We start from the raw sequence: 23,944 nt of genomic DNA, 5'->3' as shown, positions 1-23,944 counted from the left end.
CGTATTTTGACAATGTAAAAAAAAAAAAAAAAAGTCTGCCATAAGAAAAGGAGTGAGGTGGAGAGGTGGCTCCATGGCTACGGTACTACTGCTCCTTCAGAGAACCTGAGTGGCTTGTAACCCCAGCTCAGGGATATCTTATACCTCTGGCCTCCTCAAGCCTCTGTTTCATGTGCACATACCTCTACCCACTGCATTTAAAATACAATCTTAAGGAATAAAAGGGAAAAGAAATGATTGAAACTGCTTAATAAGCTCCTTTGAGGTAACAGCTATTTGAGAGGATTGCACTGCTTTGTCTCTGCTTTTGCATGTTTTTGTGGTGCTTGGGATGAAAAAGTAGGACCTTGCACATGCTAAGCAGGCCCTCTGCTAGTGAGCCATATCGCCGGCGCTGTGCTGCTTAAAGTACTTAGAACGGTGTTGAATTTCCAGTTAGTAAAATCTCTCACACAGGTGTGGGCTGTAAGGAACATTATATGAGTTAGGATAAATTTGATTTTATTGTTAAAACTTGATAACATTGCAAGTTGGTAAAGACTGAGGCTGAATGTCTTAGCTGTTGGGCACTGAAGAGATATGTGTTCTTCCTCGTCACGTGGTTCTTTGTAAACAATCCTATTACCTTGGGTTTCTAGAAGGCGGATATTAAGGCTTAGTTCCCAAGAGTATTTAATGTACTCTATTCACATAAATAGAGCTGTCATCTGGAATCCCACACTTGTTTTCAGACCAGTTTGGGTCATTAGATGGCAGGTAGGATAAAATACCTTACATGAAATCCTTGAGAAATTTAAGGTCCTCTATATGTGTCAATTCTTTCCACAATGAAAAAGTCAGTATATGTTATTTGCTATGTTTGGCTCTTGAAACAAATGACGTTGGTATTAGTGGTATTTTGAGGTTCTGGGTGAAAGAAGGTGTCAGGGTAGAGAAATGAAAGGGCTATTTTCTGTTTCTCTGCTTACCCAGAGTCCAACAATAACAACACACACATAGCACTGCTTTAATTCTGAAGAGCTCTAAGAGTGCCATGCTTTTTATTGCTGTAAATATTCCGTCTTTGAAGCACATGCTCATTGTTCACGTTTTGCTAATGGAGTATTCTGTTAGACTGTCATGAAAACTAATCAGTAACTGAACTTTGTGTAATGATTACCACACAAAGTGTGCTTACCTTGGGGAATTAACATAAAACGTACCATTGATTTCATATGTCCTTTTGATTTTGTGGTATAGAATGGACACCACTGGCAACTCTGATTTGCAACATTTGATTTTTGTGTGTTAAGATGGCTGAGAAAGTAAATATTTGGAAAGATTATTTCTGTTAAAAATAAACATTGATACTGTTGCTTGTGACTTTAACACTTGGTGTCTTTCTATCCTTAATGTTTAATCACTGGTAACTATCAAATCATTACTCAGACTAGACTGTAGGACATGACTCTCTTAAGGAGTTTCCTACTCTGATACAGACTAATATGGCATCTTTTCTTCTAGAACGATTCTACTTGTGGTGATTATATACAGAGTAATGAGACTGGTTTAGTAGAACAAGCCCAAATACCTCAAGATGGACTCACCGTGGCCCCTCACAGAGCTCAGCCAGAAGGTATGCTGTATTTGTTGTGTTTATACTGATTGATAAGTTTTTTGTTGTTGATGTTGTCGTTGCTGCTGCTGGTGTTAGATGGTTGGTTGGTTGGTTGAGACAGTGTCTCACATAGCCCAAGCTGGCCCCAGACTCACTGTATAACTAAAGCAGATCCTCCTGCCTCCATCTCCCAAGTGCTGGGATTACAGGCCTGTGCCACTGGGCCTGGTTTATGAGGTGCTAGGGAGCCAGTTTAGGACTCATACATGCTAGGTGAGCACTCTGTCAGCCGAGCTATGTCACTGGCCCCAATACTTTAATTCTTAACTCTTTTATTTTTGGTCCTGTTGGTCCCTGGCATTTGTCGAAAAGCAGTGTTCCAAATGTTCTAACTTCTGTGTCCTATGCTCTACAGCCTTGGATTTTTCTCTCGTGTGTCAGGCCTGTGTCATGGACAGTTGTCTTTTTGGCTTGCTCTTAAACCTCTGTGTATTTCTGGAGGGCAAAAACTTTATCCTATTCCTAAGTACCAAGTGTAGCATTTCATCTACAGAATGTGGTCAGTGTCTACTATAGAAAAAAGGAAAATCAACAAAGTTGGCAATAAGAGGACGAAGAAATTGTTCACATGCATTTTCCCTGCAGCCGTGCAGTAAAGAGGAATGGCACCTGGGAATGAAAGCACATCACCGTCTATAAAGAAATGGGCTTGGATCTTCCCTTTTCTTTACATTTGGGGAGGCCATAAGCCCATACGAAGAGAAAATTAGGAACAAAATGTAGGCTGCTGTGCAGGTTGTAGATGAGCTAAGGATAAATGAGACACACTCCGTCACCACTCTGAATTTGTGTCAGTATGCCTCCTCTTGGTCATCTCCCTTTAACTTGTACTTGTCTTAAGAGGAAATCTATCTCTTTAATTATTAAAAAATGTTTATCTAATGTCTCTTTAAGCTGCTCCTGGCTCTCTGAACTTAAGTTTTAACCACAAACTTATTGAACATGAGTAACTTAATGGAGAACTTGATTTTTATAATTTTTTGTTTTTATAAAAAATTTTTTAGAAAAACTTTCAAAATGATAGCAGTTAATTTTAAGGTAGTACTGTGGTTTTTCATTTTGTTAAAAAAATGTATGTAATATATATTCTTTGGTTTTAGTTTATGAGGGTTAAGACAGGTAACTGCTGGTATAACGTGAAATCCAGGATGAACTGAAGCCATATCCCCAACTCAGTAACAACATCTCCCCCCCCCCCCCCCCCTTTTTGACTTTGCTAAACAGCAAGTACTAAGGGCTGGCTCAGTTGGTAATATGCTTTGTAAGCCTGGGGACTTGAAAATTGGATCTCTAGCACCGATGCGCAGAAAGTCAGGCGCAGCAGCACATGTGCTGGGAGACAAATGCAGAAGAGCATCCCTGGAGCTCACTGACCAGCAGCCAGCCTGGCTGATTCAGTGAGCTCCAGGTCTAGTAAAATACATATTTCAGAACAAGGTGGAGAATGATTAACGAAGGCAACCAAGATCGACCTCTATCGTGTGCATGTGCGTGCACGCGCATACACACCACACACACACACACACACATACACACACACACACACACACACACACACACACACACACACACACACACATGCCAGAGGAAGAGGAGGAGGGGTGATGACCCAAGCTGGCCTTGCATTCCTAGTCTTCTGCCTGTGCTGTTTTGGGATCACACCCAGGAGTTAGTGAATTCTAGACAAGCCCTCTGTGAATGAGGCTCCATCCACAGCCCCAAGCTGCTCTGTTTGTCAACACAGATTAGTTCAGTAATGTTTTATTTGCTAGTATCATCCTGTAAATGATTCAATTATAGCAGTTTTTGGATCTTCCCATCCCTCTTTGGTCATTGTAACATTACACAAGTCTAAAAGTTACTTTACCAACAGGCATTTGAGAATTTTTTTTCCTACCTTCACTCTTAACCAACAATTTCTGAAGCACAAAATAGAGACTGGCCTGCAGCGGTCATCAGACCGTACATTTTGCAAGCTGTCACAGAGTGCTGTTACTGCTCTCTGCATTTCCTGCTGCGTTTCTGTGTTTTGTGCTTCATGCTTCCTCCTTGCTCACCTTTCACGGTGTGTAACAATCTTATTTTCACTTCTCTGCTTCTGCTCCTTTTAACTTCTTCTAAGGCAAAATGAATCCTTCCTTCCTCTTCTTTGTCATCATTCCCCTGAGTTCATCAATGATTCTCTACCCAATACCCCTGCATTCCTTTTCCAACCTCTTCTGCCATCATTATCAAACTCCTTACTGCCCCCTCTGATGTCTGGCCTCAGCATTAAGTATTATTCCTGGCTTACACCCCAAGCAGCAGCCTAGTTGTCTTCAGGTGCTTGTGTTGTAGTTTGTAGAGTCAGCCTTTTCAGATGGCTTTCTTCTTCTTGCTTTTTTTTTTTCAATTTGATTTATTTTTCTATAATGACAGCTTACTAAAGGAGCTGTAAAGTGAGTGGCTGGGGGCTTGGATGTTTGCTTAGTTCATGAATAGATTGCTTATCTGCATAGATAGTGTGTTTTCATGTTCACTATCACCTGTGTCCACTGTAGGAAACTATACATTCAGTTCTTTCACAGTGAGACTTTATGCTTCCTTATAGTGATCAGCTTATAGTACATTTTGCCAGTTCCAAGAGTTACAAAATCCCCTTCTGGCCTCTGGGCACCAAACATGCATGTGGCACACATACATACCTACAGGCAAAACACTGAGACGTATACAAATAAGAAACAAGAAGCTATATAGCTTCTAAGTTATTCCTTTTATATATAAAGAATTTATGGGCTGTACATATTTAGTTGATCCCAAAGAGCTACATTGTGCTATTTTGAATAAGAATTTTCATTATTATCCTTTGGAAAACAATTTTCAGTAAACTATCCTGTGATATTTTGTTTTGGTGTTGACTGCATGGTTCGGGCATTCAGCATCTGGACATACAGGATACAATTAATTCACTCATGGTTGAGTGGCATGTTGCTGTGTATCAGTTTGTTTCATGTGTTTAAGGCCATTTGTAAATGTTAAGTAAGTAGCTTAATTACTGGCATTTGTCAAGTTATAGGATTAATTAGGTAATGGAATATGTGTGAAATCTCTTAACACAAGTCAGCATGTGTCTTTTTTTCTTTCAGCTGTACACATTGAGAAGATAATGTTGAAAGGAGTCCAGAGAAAAAGGGCTGACAAATATTGGGAGTACACTTTCAAAGTAAGCTCTTCTCACCCCCCAAAGATGCCTCATTTGCCACAGTACATGATCTTTAGAAGAACTACTACCAGGTTTACTAGTCTAAACACAAAAGATAGATAGGTGATAGATGGATAAACAGATGGTAGATGATAGGTAGGTAGGGGATCAATATAGATGATTGATAGATAGGATGATGGGTAGGTGATTGATAAGTAAATAAGTATAAAAACAAGAACCTTGAACTTAGGGAGACTATTTAAAGTAGAAGGTGTAAGATGTAACTTTAAAAAGTAGAAGTAAAGTTTTCACAAGTATTTGCAGACCTTCTCTGTCTGGCATTACTTCCCTGACTGCCCTGCTTTCCCTTGTTCCTTGTGGGGTTTTTCATTCCTGCTCTGTGGCTTTGTGGTCTTGTTGGCTGTGACTTGCAGGGCCCAGTCTGATTCTGTTACTTCCCACCTGCTTACCTCTGTGCTGCAGCTTCACTGTTGAGCCCTTCTGAGGTTCGATCACACATGCTCTGAAGCTACGTGGAGTGAAGCCAGGGTTCTCTGCAGCATCGCTGCTTACCACATCTCAGCTGTCCTTTCCTGAAGACTCTTCTAACCCTCTCCTTCCTCTGCTGATTGCTACCACTGCAGCTTCCACAGATCCTTGAGTAGATCATCTCATGGAAGCAGCGGGCATCCTCATCCTCTAGTGTCTGCCTTGCTCAGTACATTGTTGAATGAATTTCAAAACTCTTAACTTCTGCTTGGAAGGAGAAAAATCCTTGACTTTGTGGTTTCTGTTTCGAATTTCCATGTGTTTCACTTTTGGAATATTGGCTCTTTGCCCTTGAAACTCAGCATGCTGGCTTCTCCTTTAGTTGTTGGAGCTCACACAGCTTTTCTCTAAGACCTTTCTCCTTACCCTGACCAAAGCACAGCTAACACGTAACTCAAACACTCCATCTCTGGAGAGCCTTCTTAACACCCAGCTACTCTTGTTTCAGTCCCTGTCCCCATCTGTGAAGTAATGATGACTGTTAGAAATTCTTAACATTTTCGTTTGGTTTTATGCAACATGAGACTGGACTCAGACTTGAGTTATCATGTCTACTCCTATATCCACCTACCTACCAAGTAGATATTTATCATTGAAGAAATGTGTACCAATCAATAAAGATGGTTGCTGGATAGAATTTTGTACGCATTTAAAGTATCTAATTGACAAAGCAAGTCCAGATCAGCCAAGGCTACACAGAGAAACCCTGTCTCAAAAAACAAACAAAGGATTTTATTGTGATATGATTAATTGCCATATCTCAAGTAGTTATTGAAGTCGAGTGCAGTAGAAACCGAAGTCCACGGAGCTGTGAGAGCGCAGGTGGCAGGCTGAGTTTCACAGCAGTGTACGGTGTTAGTCCTGTGTTTAGTTGGAGCACACTTAACTCATTTTCACCATCTGAATATGTAGGTAGTCATACTTGCCCAAGCATCTTGCTAGGACTTAAAACATCTGGGATCAAGGTGAAATCTCTTCATGGAGATAAATCTCCCTTAGCTGTGAAATGGTACCACCAGAGAGAGACAGTCTGCACTTGATGTTTATCTTGGAATTTTATGTTTAGTGAGCATCAGGAGACAGGACTCTTATCTTTTGGATCTATCCTGCCAGTATCATTTTTATACCTAACCAAAAAAGCAAGACATTTCTGAAAAATTACTTCTTAAAAAATTATTGAAACAGTTTTTAGTACTGATTTTTTAAAAAAGTGCAATTTAAAAGGAATTACTGGAAAACTTTTTGAGTAGAATGTCAATGTACAATTAAACACCTTATAGAAACTATGATAATGCTAGATGAACTTTATATTTCTAATTGCTAATCTTAAAATTTAAGGCCTTTTGTTTTACACATGGCTTTTTCCCCAGCCAGTTCCTGCCTAAAGCAATAACCATACAATATGTGTGTTTTCTTAAATCAGGTAAATTGGTCTGACCTTTCAGTCACAACAGTAACAAAAACTCACCAAGAGCTACAGGAATTTCTACTGAAGGTAAAATTACAGATTTTGTTGTTAAGATTTGTATATGATATAGAGATTCCTAAAGATTCAATGCCAAAGGAATCACCAAGAAATTAAAACACACATATGTTGACTCCAAATTCTGAATGAATATGAGTTGTAGAAAATGTTCCATTGTGTCTTCTTACCTAATATTACCTGCACAAGTGGCAGAAGAATTTGTTTTAGAAAATGAATCTCCATTCTTGGGCACTGCAGAGGTATTTCTTGGTGGGTGTTTCTAAGGGCTCTTTCCCTGAGACAGCATCTGCAACAAGATGAGGCTTATGTTCCCGTGGTACCTAATACAGTGAAGTTCTCTCTATTGGCTCCTCTTAAACCTTCCTCCTTTTCTTCCTTGGAATTCATCTTTCTCTCACCCCACCCTCAACAGTTGTCTTAATACTGTCAGGAATAAGAAGATGGAATTATCTCCTGAAGATTTGTTTTGTGCGCATTCTTACCTGTTCCTTTGAATAAAGCCTGTTAATCAGATGTAATCGAAAACAAAAGAAGTAAGGTCTATGTGATCAAAAAATTACTGTTGCTCAGTAAGCAAATATGTTATAGTTTATTCTTAACAGGGGGATAAAGCTGAAAAATCCAGAACAGGAAATATTTCTAATTCATTTACCAAGTTTTGGTGTGAATGTGTCATTACTGAGCACCTGACTTGAGAATTTTGCTGGGATTCACATAGTGTGCTTGTGTCTTCTCTTCAGATCATGTGTGTGTCTGATGATTCTTATCTCTGCAAGGGACTGATTTTCATCAGTCTGTGGGCTTCAAGCACAATGCTGGAGGCTGGTCCTCTGACACATATTTTGGCACACTGTCAAAATGTTAGTTTGTTGGATTTGCTAGTTCTATAGATTAAGTCAGTTGAATAGTGTCGTCCCCCCCCCCCCCGTGGCTTATTTTAAACTGAATCCTCTTTTTCTTCCCCTTTTATTAAAAATAGATTTTTTTTCTCATACTATATATCCTAAATACAGTTTCCCCTCCCTCTCCTCTCCCAGCTCCTCCCCAGACCCTCTCCCATCCAGATCTACTATTTTTCTGTCTCATTAGAAAACAGGCTTCTAAAAGATAATAAAACATTAACAAAGTAAAATATAATAAGATAAATAAAACTATCATATGGAATTGGACAGGGCAAATCAATAGAAGGAAAAGAGCTGAAGAGAAGAATCAGAGACCCACCTGTTCACCCGCTCAGGAGTCCCATAAATATACTAAACTAGAGGCCATAATATACAGAGGCTCTGGTACAGGCCTTGTGCTTGCTGCTTCAGTGTCTGAGATCATATGAGCTTTGCTCAGTTGACTTAGAGGGCCTTGTTCTACTGGTGTCCTCCATCTCCTTTGGCTCTCCAACTCTTCTGTCTTGTTTTCCGCAGGGTTCCCTGAGCTCTGAGGGGAGGGATCTAATGGAGAATCCCATCTAGAGCTGTTATTCTCGCTCTCTCTCGTTCTGATGATGACTGGATAAGGCACTGCTCTATGAGTATAGCAGGATGCCATTAGGGACCATTTTATTGTTTTTTGTTTTTAACCCAGTAGTATTTGGTTTTACCCTAGGTTTCTGGATTTTCTCAGTTAAGGGCTGAGAATGCCCTGACCCATTCAACTTACTGACCACCTGCATGTAAAGATGGGGGATCTTCATTCATTTTTAGTTACCAGGGTCTGTGTCCCTCCTGACAGTCCTAGACAATTTCGTGAGAGAGCAGGCAGAAGGGGTGACAGACAGTATGAGCACTGGCCTCTTTTTGCCAGACACGTGGGAACAATTGGAAAGGTGTCAGGGAAACAGTGGCTGTGACCCTGCCAGGTGCTGAGAGACAAGATGGCAGCGCAGCAGGGAAAGTAGCCCCTGGCTGCCTTCTGATGGTTGGGTCATTGGGTTGGGTCTGCTCCTCTTTCCTTTGCATACATTTGTGAATCTCTTCTGCTTATCATTAGCTTCCTTGTGTCTTAATAGGATACATGTACCAGCCTTCAATGTAAGCTAAATAAACAATTATGAGCAGCCACCATTTAGATTTGGCAGCAGGATGCTTTTGTTTCCTTCTTTCTACTGTTTTTTTTTTTTTTTTCTTTCTCTCTCCATAGCACAAATTCAGTGCTGAAGAATGAGCTCCAAGGGCTACACAGACAGGGCTAAAGGGCTAAAGTTTTTAGTGGAGCCAGACACTGTCACCTGTCAAGGCCAGATTATTTGATGCCAGCTTGTATGTGATGTTCCCACCTGTTTGTCTCTTATCAGTGAGCAACATAGACCTCGTTGCAAGGCTCTGGCCTGGCTTCTAGCAGTCTCCTTTCTTGTCTTTCTCTCCCTAGCTTCAGCAGTGGTGTCTTGACAGATTACCTTCTTCTGTCACATAGCTTTTCTAAATGTAAGTGCTGAACAGCAGCAAAAGCCCTAAATGCCTTCTCATTCTTCAGGGTCATAGTAGTAGCCCTTGGCTTAGTCAGCATTTGACTGAAGCATTTTTCTAAAACTCATGACCTGGATTAATCTGCATTGTTTTCCTAGAAATGAATTGTCTCTGGTCAAATATCCTTCAGGTTGACTGCCCCATCTTACACTGTTTGTAGAAGTCAGAGCAGCACCTGTCCTGAGCTGTGTAGTGAGGCTTTGGTGGCTGCTGTGTTGTTGAACGGCATTTCAGAAGCATGGGTTTATTTGGGGTTGCTGAGTTCTCTCATTGTGAGAACAGCAGCTTCTGCCGTCCATGTCCTGGCCCCTTCCAGTTTGTTTTTCATATTGCCACAGCAGCTCTGTGAGTTTTTCTTTCTTTTCCTTCACTGCTGTATCCACAGGTCCTGAAACAGTACCTGGGAACAGAGTAGGAGTTTGGATGCTTGCTGACTTTTAAGTGAGATGTAGTGTGTATTGTAGTGAGTTTTATAAGGGACAGAACAGAACATGATATAAATATATGACCTTCCTCAGGAACATACTGCAGCGCCCTCGAGATTGCGCTCTAAAAGCTCACTGTCTTAGCATTAGAGAGGAGCAAAGGCTGATGTACATGCAGTCTGCCAACTGTTGCTGTGTTTCTGCGGCTGTGCCACACTTTCCAGACTGGGGAAGTTTATCACACCAGACCTGCCTATTTCTGATCAAGAAGAGAAAGTCTACTTCAGAGACCCCTGAGCTGAAGCATAAGATTAACAAGGCTATATTGGCTCTAACCTACAGTGTGGCTAGGAAACCACACCAGAATGCTATGGTTCCAATGGCAGTGTTTTAGTGTTCTCTTCATAGCAGTCAAGCCCAGTGATCCCTCCAGATGTTGAGAAGTAGCAGCTTGGCTTTTAATTCAAGGTCTTGACATCACAGTTACAGTCTTTTAAAAGTCTGAAGGCAGTGGATCAGTAAGAAAGATAGGTTTGGCATTTATAGCACAATTTAAGTTGATTGGTCCCTTTTCAAAGTGAAAGACTTCTTCAATGAGGGCGTGCTTAAAGATAAACTATTATCTACGTACAGAAACCTTTCATTACTCAGGTTGTGAAGAGGCAGGACTTCGGACATGGGCAGCTGGGTCTTTTACAAGTAAGATGGAAAGAAAAAAAATCTAATAAAGTAGAATATAAGAGACATACTTTAAATTTCTGTTTTCAGCAAACAAACTTCCCTTTCAGCTGAGTGGACCCTGTAAAATGAAGAGAACAACCACATGAAAAGAAACTAGATTGTATACTAATGACTGAATGTCCCGGTAATGTGAACTATGTTATTGAATTGGTAGAGTCCTCCGTTATGTAGAGCAACTATCAGTGATTTGAAACTTGAAAGTCTTCTCTGCCAGAGCTGTTTTTCTCTGTCACGGTTTACATACTCCATAGAAATTGTGGTACTGAGGAGGCAGCTGACTTGTAAAAGTGTTGGCTGCATAAGCAAGAACACCCATGTGAAAGCTGACACGGTCAACCGTATCTGTAGCCTTGGCACTGAAGTGTTGAGGGACAGGTGGAGCCCCTGAAGTCGCCAGCCAGCCAATCTTGCCTGCCTCAAAAAATGAAGTAGAAAGCAATCAAAGAAAACACTTGGTGTCAATTTCTGCCCTCCACATGCATGTACATGTACTTGCATACATACATGTTCATACATATTTACTATATGTACACACAGTATACACACTAAATAAGAAAAACATTGTTTAAAATTAGTACTAAATACATAGTGTCAGAAATCTATATTAAAGCGCTGTTGTCAAAGTGTCATTATTGAAATTAATAGTGTTTATCTGGAAAATGTATCAGTTCAGAAGTTGTGTCTTCAGGCTGGTTGTTTGAGGACATGATTTCCTTAGTGGGCTGTGTATGGTCTTTTTGATCTCGGATTGTTTACTAGATGCTGACCAAACATCCCAGTGCCATGCTCACGGTGCTTGACATCAGCAGTGCTGCTGCCTTTGCTCAGAGGGCAGAGTTTACTAAAAGAATGTTTACTTCGCAAATCAGAGTATGTAGATTTTTTTTTTTTGTCTATGGCTCTTTAGGTTATACGACTTGACTCACAGCTATTCTTGATTTTAGTGAAAAGTGACAGAAATTCAGAAGTTAATCACAAAAGTCAAAACTGAATTCTTAAAAAACTTAGTTTTAGAACCCATTTTCTAGGAATATTTTTAGTTAAACAAGTTGAATAATGTGATAAGAGTTTTGTTTCATTTTTTTTTTTTTTTTCTGGCCATATGATTCTTTCTTAGAGATTCCAGCGCATTGCTGATAGCACATACCCATCAGGTTGATAAAAACGCTGAGGAGTGGGTTTTAGAATTTTGTTTATTATGGGCGAAGGGTGTGCAGTATATGTGTGCATGTAGAAGTCAGAGGGCGGCTCTGAAGAGTTTGTGCTCCCCTTCCATTTGCCCCTGGGCTCAAGGGATTGAACTTAAGGCTTTAGGCTTGAGCAGCAAATGCTTGTACCTGTGAGTCATCCTACCAGCTCTGATGAGTGTTTCTGGTAAATAAAACTGCAAGAATTTGGCCCAGCTTTCCTAATTTTTTTTTTTTTTTTAGTTTTGGCATTTAATTGTCTACCATTGCCTGAGATTAGACTGTGAGAAGCTGGAAGCACAGAACCGGTAACAGTCGAGGCAGAGACAACACTTTTCAGAACAGTGTTCCAGGGCTAAGGTGCCAGCCTCACTCTGCAGAATGCCCACTTTAGCTTGAAGCTGTGTATGAATGTCATTTCAGAGGGGGAGGGGCTTGAGCCTGAGATTTTCATGTTGTACAGCGAAGGGTTTCCAGTGCACTTGGGCCAGTCTCCAGAGATCTGCTTCCAATAGGACAGACCGGTACCACGTCAGCCTGGTGCCTTAGAAAGAATGCTTTGAGATGGTTAATGAGAAGGCATTTCTTTTCATTTTAATTTTAATTCCTTATATTTTTTTAGTAAGGAAGACAAACGAACAAAAATGAAAATAAACCTCAGCATTGGATATTGTGTTTTTTCCCCCCTCTGGTAGCTTCCAAAGGAGTTGTCTTCTGAGACTTTTGACAAGACCATCTTAAGAGCCCTGAGTCAGGGTTCTTTAAAAAGGGAAGAGCGGCGACACCCTGACCTGGAGCCCATCCTAAGGTAACAGCTACCAGGACCTGTGTTAGGACGGGCTGTGGAGGGAGGTCAGAGACTTTTCTCTGGAGTTTGTGAACTGGACTTTTCGGTCAGGTACTACATAGGTCTAGGCTCAGAGTAGACGGTAACAGCCCTGTTTGTCACTCTTTGCCTTCCTTCTCTCACATAGCTTTGGTTCTTTTCAACCTGAAAGTATCATGAGTTAACCTTCCCCTCTCCCCCTCCACACACACAGCATGAATTTTATTGAAGATGTCCTTGTCACTGGCTAGGCTGGGGGAGACTGAGTTGTCCAGTGAGTTGGTGGGAGGCTGGTGGGAGGAAGTAGACAGAAGTGACCCTCAAAAGCACTTGCTGACTACCATTTGCTTTCTCGGAGTCCAGTGCTGCTTACGGTCAGGTCTTTGCCTTTGCGAAGTTGTTGCACCATTAGAAATGTGTGTATTGCTTAGATGGTTAAATGTGGTGTCCTGTTTAAACGCTACCTTGTGTTCACTCCTAGAGCCTGGCTTATGCAGGGGTGGGGGATGGTACAGGGTAATGGGTGGTACAGCCTTTCTTCTGCCCCCTCAAATGCAAGAGTGTGGTATAAAAAAGTAACCTGTTTTGTGATTGGATTTGAAAGGTATATGTTATATTATCACTGATATCAGCTTCCATAAAAAGGGAGAGATTGAAGGTAAAGGATCAAATGCTAGATAGGAAGCATTTAATAAAATTCTGTAGGCAGGGTGTGGTAGCCCATGCCATTAATCACAGCGTTTCGAGCCTGGTCTATAAAGTAAGACCCTATCTTTAAAACAAAACAAAACAAAACAACCCACCATGTACCAAAAGAAGGGTAAGAGAATAACCAACTGAAGGAAACTGAGAAGCTACACAGGAAGGGGTCTATCTGAAGGTCAGGCCAGTACAATATACCAGAGGCCGTTGTCTGGCTTCTTCATGCTCTTTCCCAGATAGGCCCTAGCCCCCCCCCCAGCTCAGCTGGATGCAGTTCTCTGACTGCTGTATCAGATGCAGAGGCCTGCAACTTTTAGAAGATACAGCTTTTATTTTCCTAGAAGGCTAGCAGTTTGTGTCATCATGAAGTTTTACCCATATATCTGTTTAGATTTTTGTGACTTTCTTAGCTCTTTGAACGAAATATGAATTAACATTAACAATTTCTCTTTTGTGCTGTTTAGCTGTGATGGTTAAAATGAAATTTCAGATGTTATTTTAGCTCTGTCTTTGTTTTTGTGTCCCATCTGTCTATCTCTTTTAAGATTGGAAGTTAATTCCAGATTGTTGGTTTTAAGTTTCAAACTTAAAGTCATTAAAGAAAACTGAAGTGAAAGTATGATCACATGGCTCAGCGTCATAGGTGAGAACCCTCTGGTTTGCCTTCAGAACATGAAGCAGGCTTCCTGAGGAGAAACTGTGTCCCAGAGTGTTGTTAGGATCAAGGTGGCCCAGGACAGGGAAGGCAAGGTGGCTCACCAATAGAGATAGGCAGAAATCTGGAATGGGACCTATTGCCATTGTATCAGAAAGTCCAAAGTGACTGTGGGAGAAAATGACTAGAGTGAGAGGGAGCCCAAAATGGCTGCCCTTGTAGATATCCACATCTCCAAGTGAAACATGACTTAGGGTGGGAGAGACACTGAGGCTGGTTCCAAAACTGAATGTTAAGTGGATCTAAAAGTTGGTGGGTGACTTGCCTGGGTGTAGACTAGGTAAAATGGAGGAAGAGAGGCCAGATGGCAAGGCAAGACTTGCAGGCACATGAGTGCCAGGACAGTTGGAGGAGACAAGCACCTTCCACCAGAGCAGCTCTGAAGAATGCTGGAGCCTTGTGTTTAGTAAGAATACCAGCCATAGTTACTAACTTGTGGTGTCTCAGATGACACAGTGAAAGTGTTTAGAAGAAGAAAGTGTAGGAGGGGAGCAGAGAGCATTCTGGGTAAGAGCAAGTAAATAAAGTTACAGAATAATTGAATTCCTAGGTCCCTGAATGCTCAGACTTCAGAGAGCTTGTATCTTTTCTTGGGACCCTGTATAATAAGTGTGGGTCCTTATTCTCCATACTGGAGTGGGCAGGGGATTCTGATTCCAGCGAGCTCCAGGAGGTACTTTTGGTTCACAGAGGATCTCTGCATCTGATACAGCACTAAGAGAACTGCATCCGGCTGAGCTGTGGGGCTAGGGCCTATCTAGCAGCATGAGCCCCAGAGCCTATCTGGGAACGAGCATGAAGCAGCCAGATGACAGTCTCTGTTGTATGGATGGCCACAGAATATGACCCTTAAGTGGCCCAGAAGGTCATTGTTTACTGCTCTCTGTCCATATTGGCTTTAGTTCAGTGCTTTGAACCTAGCCAGACCAGGTAGATCCCCTGAAATCACTGGCCAGCCAGTCTAACCAATTGGTGAACTCTGGATTCAATGAGAGAGACCCTGTCTCAAAAGATGAGGTGGAAAGCAATAGTAGAAAACACTTAGTAACTAGTAGTGGACAAAAGGTCTACTGCTGTGCTTCTCAGTGAAGACGGATGTGGTTGCATTATTTATTCAGTATATCTTAATGCAGTAGTGCTCAATGAACAGTGATTGTTTGGGTAGTTGTTTGGGTCGTTGTGTGGTTTCCATAATAAATCTACCACGAGGAAATTCAGAAGAGAAAGAAAAGATCTCTCTTGACCGATAATTTTTGTTAATTATCTTTTGTTAATTATTTTCTTTGCCTATAATTACAGATCTACAGTTAAGTTGCCTCTCAAGTTAAAAATTTAGTCCATGATACAGACTTACCATGCTTTATGGTGTGGTGGTGGTCTGTTACTGTGTTGTCTGTTTTCCAAAACTCTAAACTTTTCAAACTTCTCAGCCTCTCCCCAAGTGTGAGATGGTCCCTTGATAGAACAGCCAGATGACGAACAGTGTCACACATGAGAAAGAGGGAAGGCTTTGCAGGACTTTTCTGAGTAAAAGCAGCTTTGGGATTATCTTCGCAAACTACTGAAATGATAACTTGTTTGTTTGTTTGGTCAGGTTGAAACTTTCCCATTAAAAAATTAATCTTTTTAGTAGGTTCTTGCAAAAAGGTTTTGTTAAAGTTTTCCCGGTCCTGCAGAAATTTATAAGAAAATAGTGCTTTCTTGGGGGAAAGGTTTGGCTTACACCCCTCCCCTCCGCCACCCTTTCTTGAATGCAGCACGCACGTAGGCTGGCTGTTAAACCGAACTGAGACTCTACAGATGCACATTGGCCGTTAATATAACTCTTCCTCTTCTGCAGGCAGCTATTCTCGACTTCATCCCAGGCTTTTCTTCAGAGTCAGAAAGTACGCAGCTTTTTTCGGTCAATATCATCGGAGTCTCAACACAGTGTCAGTAAGTGCCCTCTGTTCCTCTGTAGAAATCTGGGAAGTGTTTTTGTTTGTTCAGTTTTGTGCTTTTTTTTTTTTTTTTTTTTTAATGGGGTTTGTTTGTTGCTTGTTTTTCCTGTCTTTCTGTGCCAAACTGTTGTTCAAACATTAAGAATTTTAGACAAAAGTTAAGGAATAGAGACATGCAATTAAGAAATATTTGGCCTCGTCATTGAACTTTACACTGAACCTTTAAAGATCATGATATAGAAAGTATAATAGAACCAAGCAGAGTGGTTACCGTAGAAAGGAGGCCCTTCAGTTCCTTGCAGAGCTGGTTTACGGAGCCCAAGAGGTTGCCTGCGCTGGGGCAGGATGTGTGTTGTCTCTTTCTCCTGGAGTACCATCCTGTGCTGACTTTTACATCCCCTTAGCCCATATGCATCTCATGTGTCCTTTGCCCCATCAGCATCTAAAGACCAGCCTATGTTAGACAAAGGATGCTGTCCTTTTTTGTCCTTTTCCATCCTTTCTGTTGTGAACTTCCTTTGGATCTTTTAGGCTGCGGCTGCTTGAAAGCTCGGCTCTTCTTAGAGCCTTATAGCTTACTGTTCTGGTGTCCTTGTGTCCATTACTGTCACTGCCCCTTAAGAGCACACCTGTTCAGTAGCAAACTGAACAGCACCTCTTCAGGAAATTTTCTCAGTCTTGCTTCCATGTGTTGTTTTGTCTTCGTGTTTCAGTGTTCACCTTTTCTGTCTCATGTTCAGTATTCCACAAATTCTCTTCAGCCTGACTTTCAAACAAATATTTTGCCAATAATGCTGATATGTCCCATAGGTAATTTCTCTGCACTTTAAGCACAGCCAGTATTTTCCAGAACACTTTTTCTTTCCATCTGTTTTCAATTGTCATTTTTTTATACTTAAAGGAAAAAAGAAAATACATGCCTCCTCAGTTTGAGGTATGCAAAAAAGAGATGAAAAATATAATTGACTACTCAACGTGTATTAGCTTTTAAAGTTTAACTGCTGGTGTGGCACATTTGGTATCTGTGTGCATGCCTTAAATGTTTGGAACCTAGTTAGCAGGTAGGACCAAAAGTACAATTGCAAGACCAGCTAACTGAAGTAAGATGCACTGCTCCATGGCTTGGAGGCTGAATTTGTCTGAATAGGGGCAGAACTTCTTAAAGTCATAGCTGTTCTAGAGCTCTGCAGGCTTCTTAACAGTCAGCACCTTTCCCCAAGCCAAAGTGTAAGCATTTTTAATGGTTTCTACCAGTAGCATCTGGTTCATCTTAAAACGGTGTTGAAACAAAGTTAAGCTTCTTCCCAGATTATCAGCCTGCTCAGAAAAGCTGCCCACATGGGATGTATGCATATACATAAGCAGAGTCTCGTGAGGGCTTGGCAAGGTTTTAAATTTGCAAGCAATGCTAAGGAGCCTGGCAGGTTTTATCTGGAGTGAACATGTAAAATACTGTTGAATGTATACGTGTTAGATTGTGGAGAAACTTGTCAGCAGTCTACATGTGTGAGTTGTTTTGCTGAAGAATAACACAGTGTTGTCAGGTTCATTTGCACACTTAAAACAAACAAACAAAAACCTATCTTTTGTTCCCCTGGGTCAGAGAACAGTGTTCCGTATGCTAACAGATAACTCTTGTGCAAACAGTGTTATACTCTTGAATCTACTGCTCTCAAAATATTTTCAACGGGTCAGTGCTTATCCATAATTACTGCTTTGTAACAAACAAATTGGGTTTTATAGCATTTCAGTATTGCCACAGGGTTTTAAAAAAGTAACAGTGTACAACAAACTGGAATTTTTCAAAAGTTTAGACAGTAGATAGTAGAGGTACACTCCCCCATTTGGTCCTTTGGTGAGTGAGGATGCTGTGACTGACAGGTGTGGGGTGACCTGCTCCACCCAGGCGGTGCCTGAGGGAACAGCTGGCTCCAGGACTCCACTCAGATAGTCCTGTGCATTCTTGAAGGTCCTTCCCTGGAGAAAGGTTCTTTCACTAGTAACTCTTCCCTCTCCTCTCCTTGGGGCAGAGGGATAATCATAATACTTATTTTCTTTATCTCACTACTATAATTTTCCCAGAGTTAGTAGTATTGAATTATTTCCTGCAGATAACTTACAGTCCTCTCTGAAGACTTCTAAGATATTAGAACACTTAAAAGAAGACAGCTCAGAAGCTTCAAGTCAAGAAGAAGGTAATTGTAGACTCACTAGACTAAGTCTGCATACACTGACACAGGGTCAGAACAGAGTAAAGAGAGCCCACATTCAGACAGGGGTGTTGGGGTGTGTCAGACACGGCATTAGACAACAGAGCAGTGGGCAGAGAAGAGGTTGCTCACTTCATGGTGTTGGCACAGCTGGCTTTTATTTTTAGTGAGTATTTATCAGATCCCACCATATGTCATGCATGAAGCTTTCAAGGGAATAACAAGTGTTTGTAAATTGTAAAGTTTAAAGATTTATGTGAAAGCCTGGAGAAAGGCGGCTTTTGTTGAATAAGGTGGATCATGACCACAAATTTGACTAAGCAAGAACTTAATATATGACCAAAGAGCCCAGATACTTAGAAAACAGTCTACTGACGAGATACCAGCAGGGGTTGACAGAGAGAGGAGTAATTGCTTGCAATAGAAGGCTCCTTCTACCTTGGATCAGTGAAATCATCATCGTGATATCAATCAGTGAGATATTCCTTTCAACAGATATGTGAGTTTATGGATGATGAAACCTCTACCTAATAGGCACACAGCCTCATAGGTAATTGAGAAATTAAAGGAGAGGACAGTGAGAAACTATTGCTTATTCATCAGAACAGTGAACCATTTTCAAGTCTGATGCCCCAAGCACAGTGGCAGTGGGAACTCAGACGTTACGGCTAAGATGTAAATTGGTAAACATGTTTGCACAGACCACATTTGACATGATGCAGTGAAGCTGGAGATCATGGCTGCTGCCTGCTGCTGATTCGGCATCTGTGAAACTTGGCTGTGTGCTGCCTGCAGCATGGTTTGTAGCAACAAATACCAGGGAGTTGCCTGAATGTTTCAACTAAATAGTGCTATCACTGCTAGGCAGCAGTTAAGGAAAAAGGTATTTGTAGCATATTCAACATGCCACAGCCCTGTATGAGTTTATGAATGTACTCACATGTACGGGTAGTTAAAATGGTACTTTCACTAGAGTGTCTCAACAAGTTAGCTAATAGTTAACCTCTGTAGAGGGAGAGTGGAGTGAAGGGTGACCCTTAGTCTTACCTCATATGTTATTTCTTTTTCTGAGTAACTAGAGAGTGATTTTGTACATGGGTGTATGTGTTTCTTACAGACTTTTAAAAGTACTGAAACTTTAACGGAAATAGTTTTACCTGAAGTAAATACAATTTGAAGTAACATGTTCACATTACATTTGCATGGCTTTGAATAAGATTGTTTTGCACATTTGAGGTGATTCAGTAGTGTATTTTTTTTTTAATTTTTTATTTAACTTTTATTAATTACACTTTATTCATTTTGTATCCCCCCATAAGCCCCTCCCTCCTCCCCTCCCGGTCCCACCCTCCCCCCCTTTCTGCATGCATGCCCCTCCCCAAGTCCACTGAGAGGGGAGGTCCTCCTCTCCTTTCTGATCTTAGTCTATCAGTTCTCATCAGAAGTGGCTGCATTGTCAGGGTTCTAGATTGATTCAATAGTGTATTACATAACTGAAGATGTGGCACGGTCTCTTCTGTAAGCTTGGTGTGGTGGCACACACCTGGAATCCTAGCACCCAGGAGGCTTAGGCAGGAGTTCAAATTTGAGGTCAACCTGGACTATGTAGGGAGACCCTGTCTCACAGAAACAAGTGGACACTCCCCTTATGCTGGGAACTGTGCTCAGCAGGGGCCACCACTGTTTAGATACATCAGTTAGTATATCATCTGCTTTGTGTTTTGCTACAGCATATAGTATCAAAGATTAATTCTGCTTTTTTTTTCTACCCTAGATGTGTTACAGCATACCATAATCCACAAGAAACATGCTGGGAAAAGTCCTTCTGTGAAGTAGGTATCTCACTTGTAAAGTGTGAATGCCTTTATACACCTTACAGTCAGCCAACATTTAGTTAAATCCCTGATATTTTGGTTGTCTGTGATTCTACCATTTTGCTCTGTTTCTTTCAGTTGTCTTACCTGCCGTTCTCCTTTTGTCTCTTTCCTCGTTGTCTTTTGAAGTTCTTCTCTTGTGGCAGCCTTCACTATATTTTGTTCTTCTGGTGGTTACCCCAAAAATTGCAGTGTGTCTTTTTACCTCTTAAAGTCTAATGTAAATTTGTGCTTGCAGCATTTCTCAAGTAATCTGAGGAGCTTGAATCACTATAACATTTCTTTTTTCTGAGTTATAAATAATAATCATTCTGCATTTTCATTCTCTTCATAGTTTTAAGTTTTGATACCCTTTTTCAGTGTTCATTTAGGTTCTTTTTTGCTCAAGCATCCACCTATGATGGATTCTCTTTTAAATGAAAGCACTGTTCCCTGCAATACATCTGTGTCGATAAATGCAGTTACGGTGTGTGCGCTTTGTATTACTAGGTCTTGGACATGGATCTTCACAAATGCTAGGCTAGCCCTCTGCGTCTGAGCTACATTTAACCATGAGTGCAGGGGGGGTTGTTTTGTTTTGAGACAGGATTTCTCTGTACAGCACTGGCTGTCCTGGACTCACTTTGTAGACCAAGCTGGCCTCACAACTCACAGCGATCTGCCTGCCTCTTGCCTCCCTGAGTGCTGGGATTAAAGGTGTGCGCCACCACACCTGGCTGCAGTTTTAAGTTTTTATCTAGAGGAAAAAAGTACAGTTTGCCTTAATTTTTAAAAGCCTTTTTGCGTGCTGTGTGATTCTTGGTCGGTAGTTTCTTTCTGTTAGCTCTTTGAAGCTATAATTGACCACCTTCTTCTAACTGTATAGTTTTCACCTGATGTGTATAATCCCCTTCTGCCACCTGATGTCTCTGGCAAATCACATGAAATCATTTATGTCATTTCCGGTTTATGTAGCAGTGGTCCTGCCCCCTCACTCAGGTGCCACAGGACCCTTGCTGACTCTGTGGGCACCTGCTCGCTTGTCTCTGTCCATGTGCGTGGAGCCTCTTTGCTTATGGCAGTCATTGTTCTCCTTTCTGGGAGCCCCTCTCACTTTAGACGGCTCTTGGGGTGGAAGCCACCATCCCTACTGTTGAGTCAGTCTTGGTACTGTTGTTTCCTTAGTTCTCTCTCCTGGTGCTTTTGGGTTTTGCTCAGTTGTCTGTGATAGACTTTGTAGCTGGTTTGCAGCAGTTATGCTTCTAAAATCTTTGTATCTTTTGATTTTAGAAAATTCGTAGGTCACGTCTGCAGACATTCCTCTTATTTCGTCCTCTTGGGCCATCTTGTCACAAGGTCCTTATGCGTGCACACACCTTACTTGTCTTTTACATTTTTATGTTAGGTCTTTTTCTTCTTCTCATCAGTTCCTTTTATCATGTTCCCATCCATTGAATTCTTAATCTGGTTTGAGAGAGAATACTTTACGTTTGATTCTTTCAAGTGAATTTGCAGACTCCTCGGTCTTCCTGTATTCATTAACAGTGTTAAACACCCAGTCTATACCCAGTAACTTCTCTGGATTCCTTAGGCCTGTTCCTGTTGTCTGTGTTTTGAAGGGTTGCCGATCACTTTATGCTGATCCTTCAGGTGCCTCTTCATGCATTTCCTCACGTAGCAGGTTTTGCAGCCTCTCTGTTGAGCTGACTGGCAGTGGAGCATAAATTAGACTTTTATTATTTTTTAAGAGTATCCACTTTTCGATATACCTGTCACTGTACACTCCGAAACAACAGAAGCTAAGAGGTTGGCGAAAGTTTTCTTGTACCTTCTTCATTGAGATGGTAGAGTAGGTTAAGGATGGGGACAGACTTCACACTGTCATATGCTTTCTTTTTATAAGCAGTGTTGGTACAAGCTGTTCTCCATTGGATGGGCTTACCATGCAGTATGCAGAACAGAATGGAATTGTGGATTGGAGGAACCAAGGCTGTGCCGCCATTCAGCACTCAGAACACTGTGTGACCTCAGCTGACCAAGTATGTGGCGGGTTGGCTTTGGTGCCATGTGGTTAAAGCATTGCCACTCTGTGTTTCCTAAGAACTGAATGCTGTAAGCTCAGTGTCAGATGGCTTATCTATTAAGTGAGGGAACGTTTCAGCACCAGACTTTATCCTTAGATGTGATTGAATTCTTCTGAGGTCTGGAAAGTTCTATCTAGATAACTGGCTGTTTGTGTAGGAATTACAATTTATTAGGACACCAACGATCTTTATTCTAGTTCTAGGGGTTCATTAAATTATTCAGTTTATTTACATAGTAGTAGTAGTAGTAGCCTTAAAAAGATTATTTTATGTCACTGTCTTGATATGACAAGGTTTTTCAAGCAGTAAATGAATGTTTGCTTTCTCGTGAACTGCTGTGGTGAGAGGAGAATGCTGTGGTGCCCTTAGTAAAATGTGCCCCCACATACTGGAGCAGAGAACTCATGCTGTAAGTGCAGTCTGTTTCTCTGGTAGACTGATTTGTGAACTTTATTGTTTTTGACCAATACACAGATCCATGTGTGTTTTTGTGGACCAGAGCTTATTTTGAGAAATTGTAACTTGTCACTGTTTCTCTATTCCAGTGTCTATGTCCTGTCTTAAATTTGACAAATAGGCCAGTTTTATTGACCCAAACATCAAATGAAGACCCATAGCGAATGCGATCACTCGATCCCAGTCTATTTTAGACAGTAGTCTTCCTTGCCCACAGCAGTAGCGTAGCCAGAACTCGGCAAGCAGAGTACCTGAAAACCAAGTGGTATCAGATACTGTGTGCGTTTTCCTGTGCAGACGTGCAAAGTTATGATAGGCTTTGAGCTGGGCCCAGCGTGAGGTTAACAGTACCACTGTAATAAAGTAAGCTGTAACAGTATACTTTCCTAACTTCGGTGGTTGTGTTGAGGTGCTTAGTTGTTCTCAGGCAAGTAGTGAGTATGTCCTGAAGGGTGGAACAAAGTGAGGTTTCACCAGTTCGCTCAAATGGAAATTTAAGACATGCACCATGTCTACTTCTGGAGTTATCCTGAGTATGTTTTTGACTGGTTGACTTTGGAAAGTGAAAGTGGAAGTAAAGAAACCTTATTGACTTGAGATCCGATTTAAAATAGCAATTTTCCCATGATTTGTGTTACGTATTCGTCATAGAATATGTATGCTTTCCTGCTTCTGTAGGTAACATCAGAAGTGGCTGGAAATCAAAATGTGTTAGTCTGTGATGGGGAACATTGTCATTTTAGGATACCTTTAGCAGTGTGGTGTAGCTGAGGTCTATTTCTTTTTTATTTCTACTAGCACTCTGCTGAAAAACGAAGCTTATCTTCAGTAAATAAGAAGAAAGGAAAGCCACAAATAGAAAAGTAGGTTCAATTTAATGTTAATGTTTCCAGTAATAATAATTAGGAAGGACAAGCATGCAGTATTTGGCTATGGGTGTATTTAGTTTTTGTATATATATAAATATATATAACTATATATATATATAAACATATATAACTAAATAAAATAACTATATAGTACATAATTCTCTCTCTCTCTCTCTCTCTATATATATATATATATAGTTATATAGTTATATTCCAACGGTTTTACTTTTTAGTTTTGGGATTGACATTTGTAGTTGAAATTATCAACATGAAAGCGACAGAAGTAAAACCGTTATCAAAGGATGTGTTTAGTATGGAAGGGCTTTTCTTTTTTACGGTTTTTAATTATACAAGTGTCAGGAGGATTTTAGTACTACTGTATTTAATGTTTTTGATAGAGGACCTTAACAAAAGTATTGATAATATTAATATATTTGGTTTAGGGAGAAAATTAAGAAAACGGAGAACAGATTGAACAATAGAATAAATGGCATTAGACTCTCTGCTCCCCAGAATGCTCATGGCGGTACTGTGAAAGGTAAGAAAGGTCTTTGCTCCGGTGCTTCTTAGTCTGTTAGTGTAGCCTCAGCTTGGTGGACACTGA

At 40.9% G+C, this 23,944-nt stretch overlaps 1 protein-coding gene across 1 annotated transcript in view; it reads left to right on the top strand.

Moving 5' to 3' along the window:
• Positions 1 to 23,944, top strand: part of Zcchc2 (zinc finger CCHC-type containing 2) — a 46,600-nt gene that overhangs the window by 10,491 nt on the left and 12,165 nt on the right. Inside the window, exons 3-13 of the mRNA XM_055603074.1 lie at positions 1,504 to 1,615; positions 4,783 to 4,859; positions 6,811 to 6,882; positions 11,258 to 11,368; positions 12,381 to 12,493; positions 15,769 to 15,863; positions 17,980 to 18,063; positions 19,853 to 19,910; positions 21,835 to 21,970; positions 23,270 to 23,334; positions 23,784 to 23,878. Coding sequence (XP_055459049.1) covers positions 1,504 to 1,615; positions 4,783 to 4,859; positions 6,811 to 6,882; positions 11,258 to 11,368; positions 12,381 to 12,493; positions 15,769 to 15,863; positions 17,980 to 18,063; positions 19,853 to 19,910; positions 21,835 to 21,970; positions 23,270 to 23,334; positions 23,784 to 23,878 — 1,018 coding nt within the window. The remainder of the gene's footprint in view (positions 1 to 1,503; positions 1,616 to 4,782; positions 4,860 to 6,810; positions 6,883 to 11,257; positions 11,369 to 12,380; positions 12,494 to 15,768; positions 15,864 to 17,979; positions 18,064 to 19,852; positions 19,911 to 21,834; positions 21,971 to 23,269; positions 23,335 to 23,783; positions 23,879 to 23,944) is intronic.

The sequence above is a fragment of the Psammomys obesus genome, unplaced genomic scaffold (genome assembly GCF_907164565.1).
Source record: "Psammomys obesus unplaced genomic scaffold, mPsaObe1.curated_primary_1811, whole genome shotgun sequence".
Taxonomy (NCBI): Eukaryota; Metazoa; Chordata; class Mammalia; order Rodentia; family Muridae; genus Psammomys; species Psammomys obesus.
This window is presented reverse-complemented; position numbering and strand designations above follow the sequence as displayed.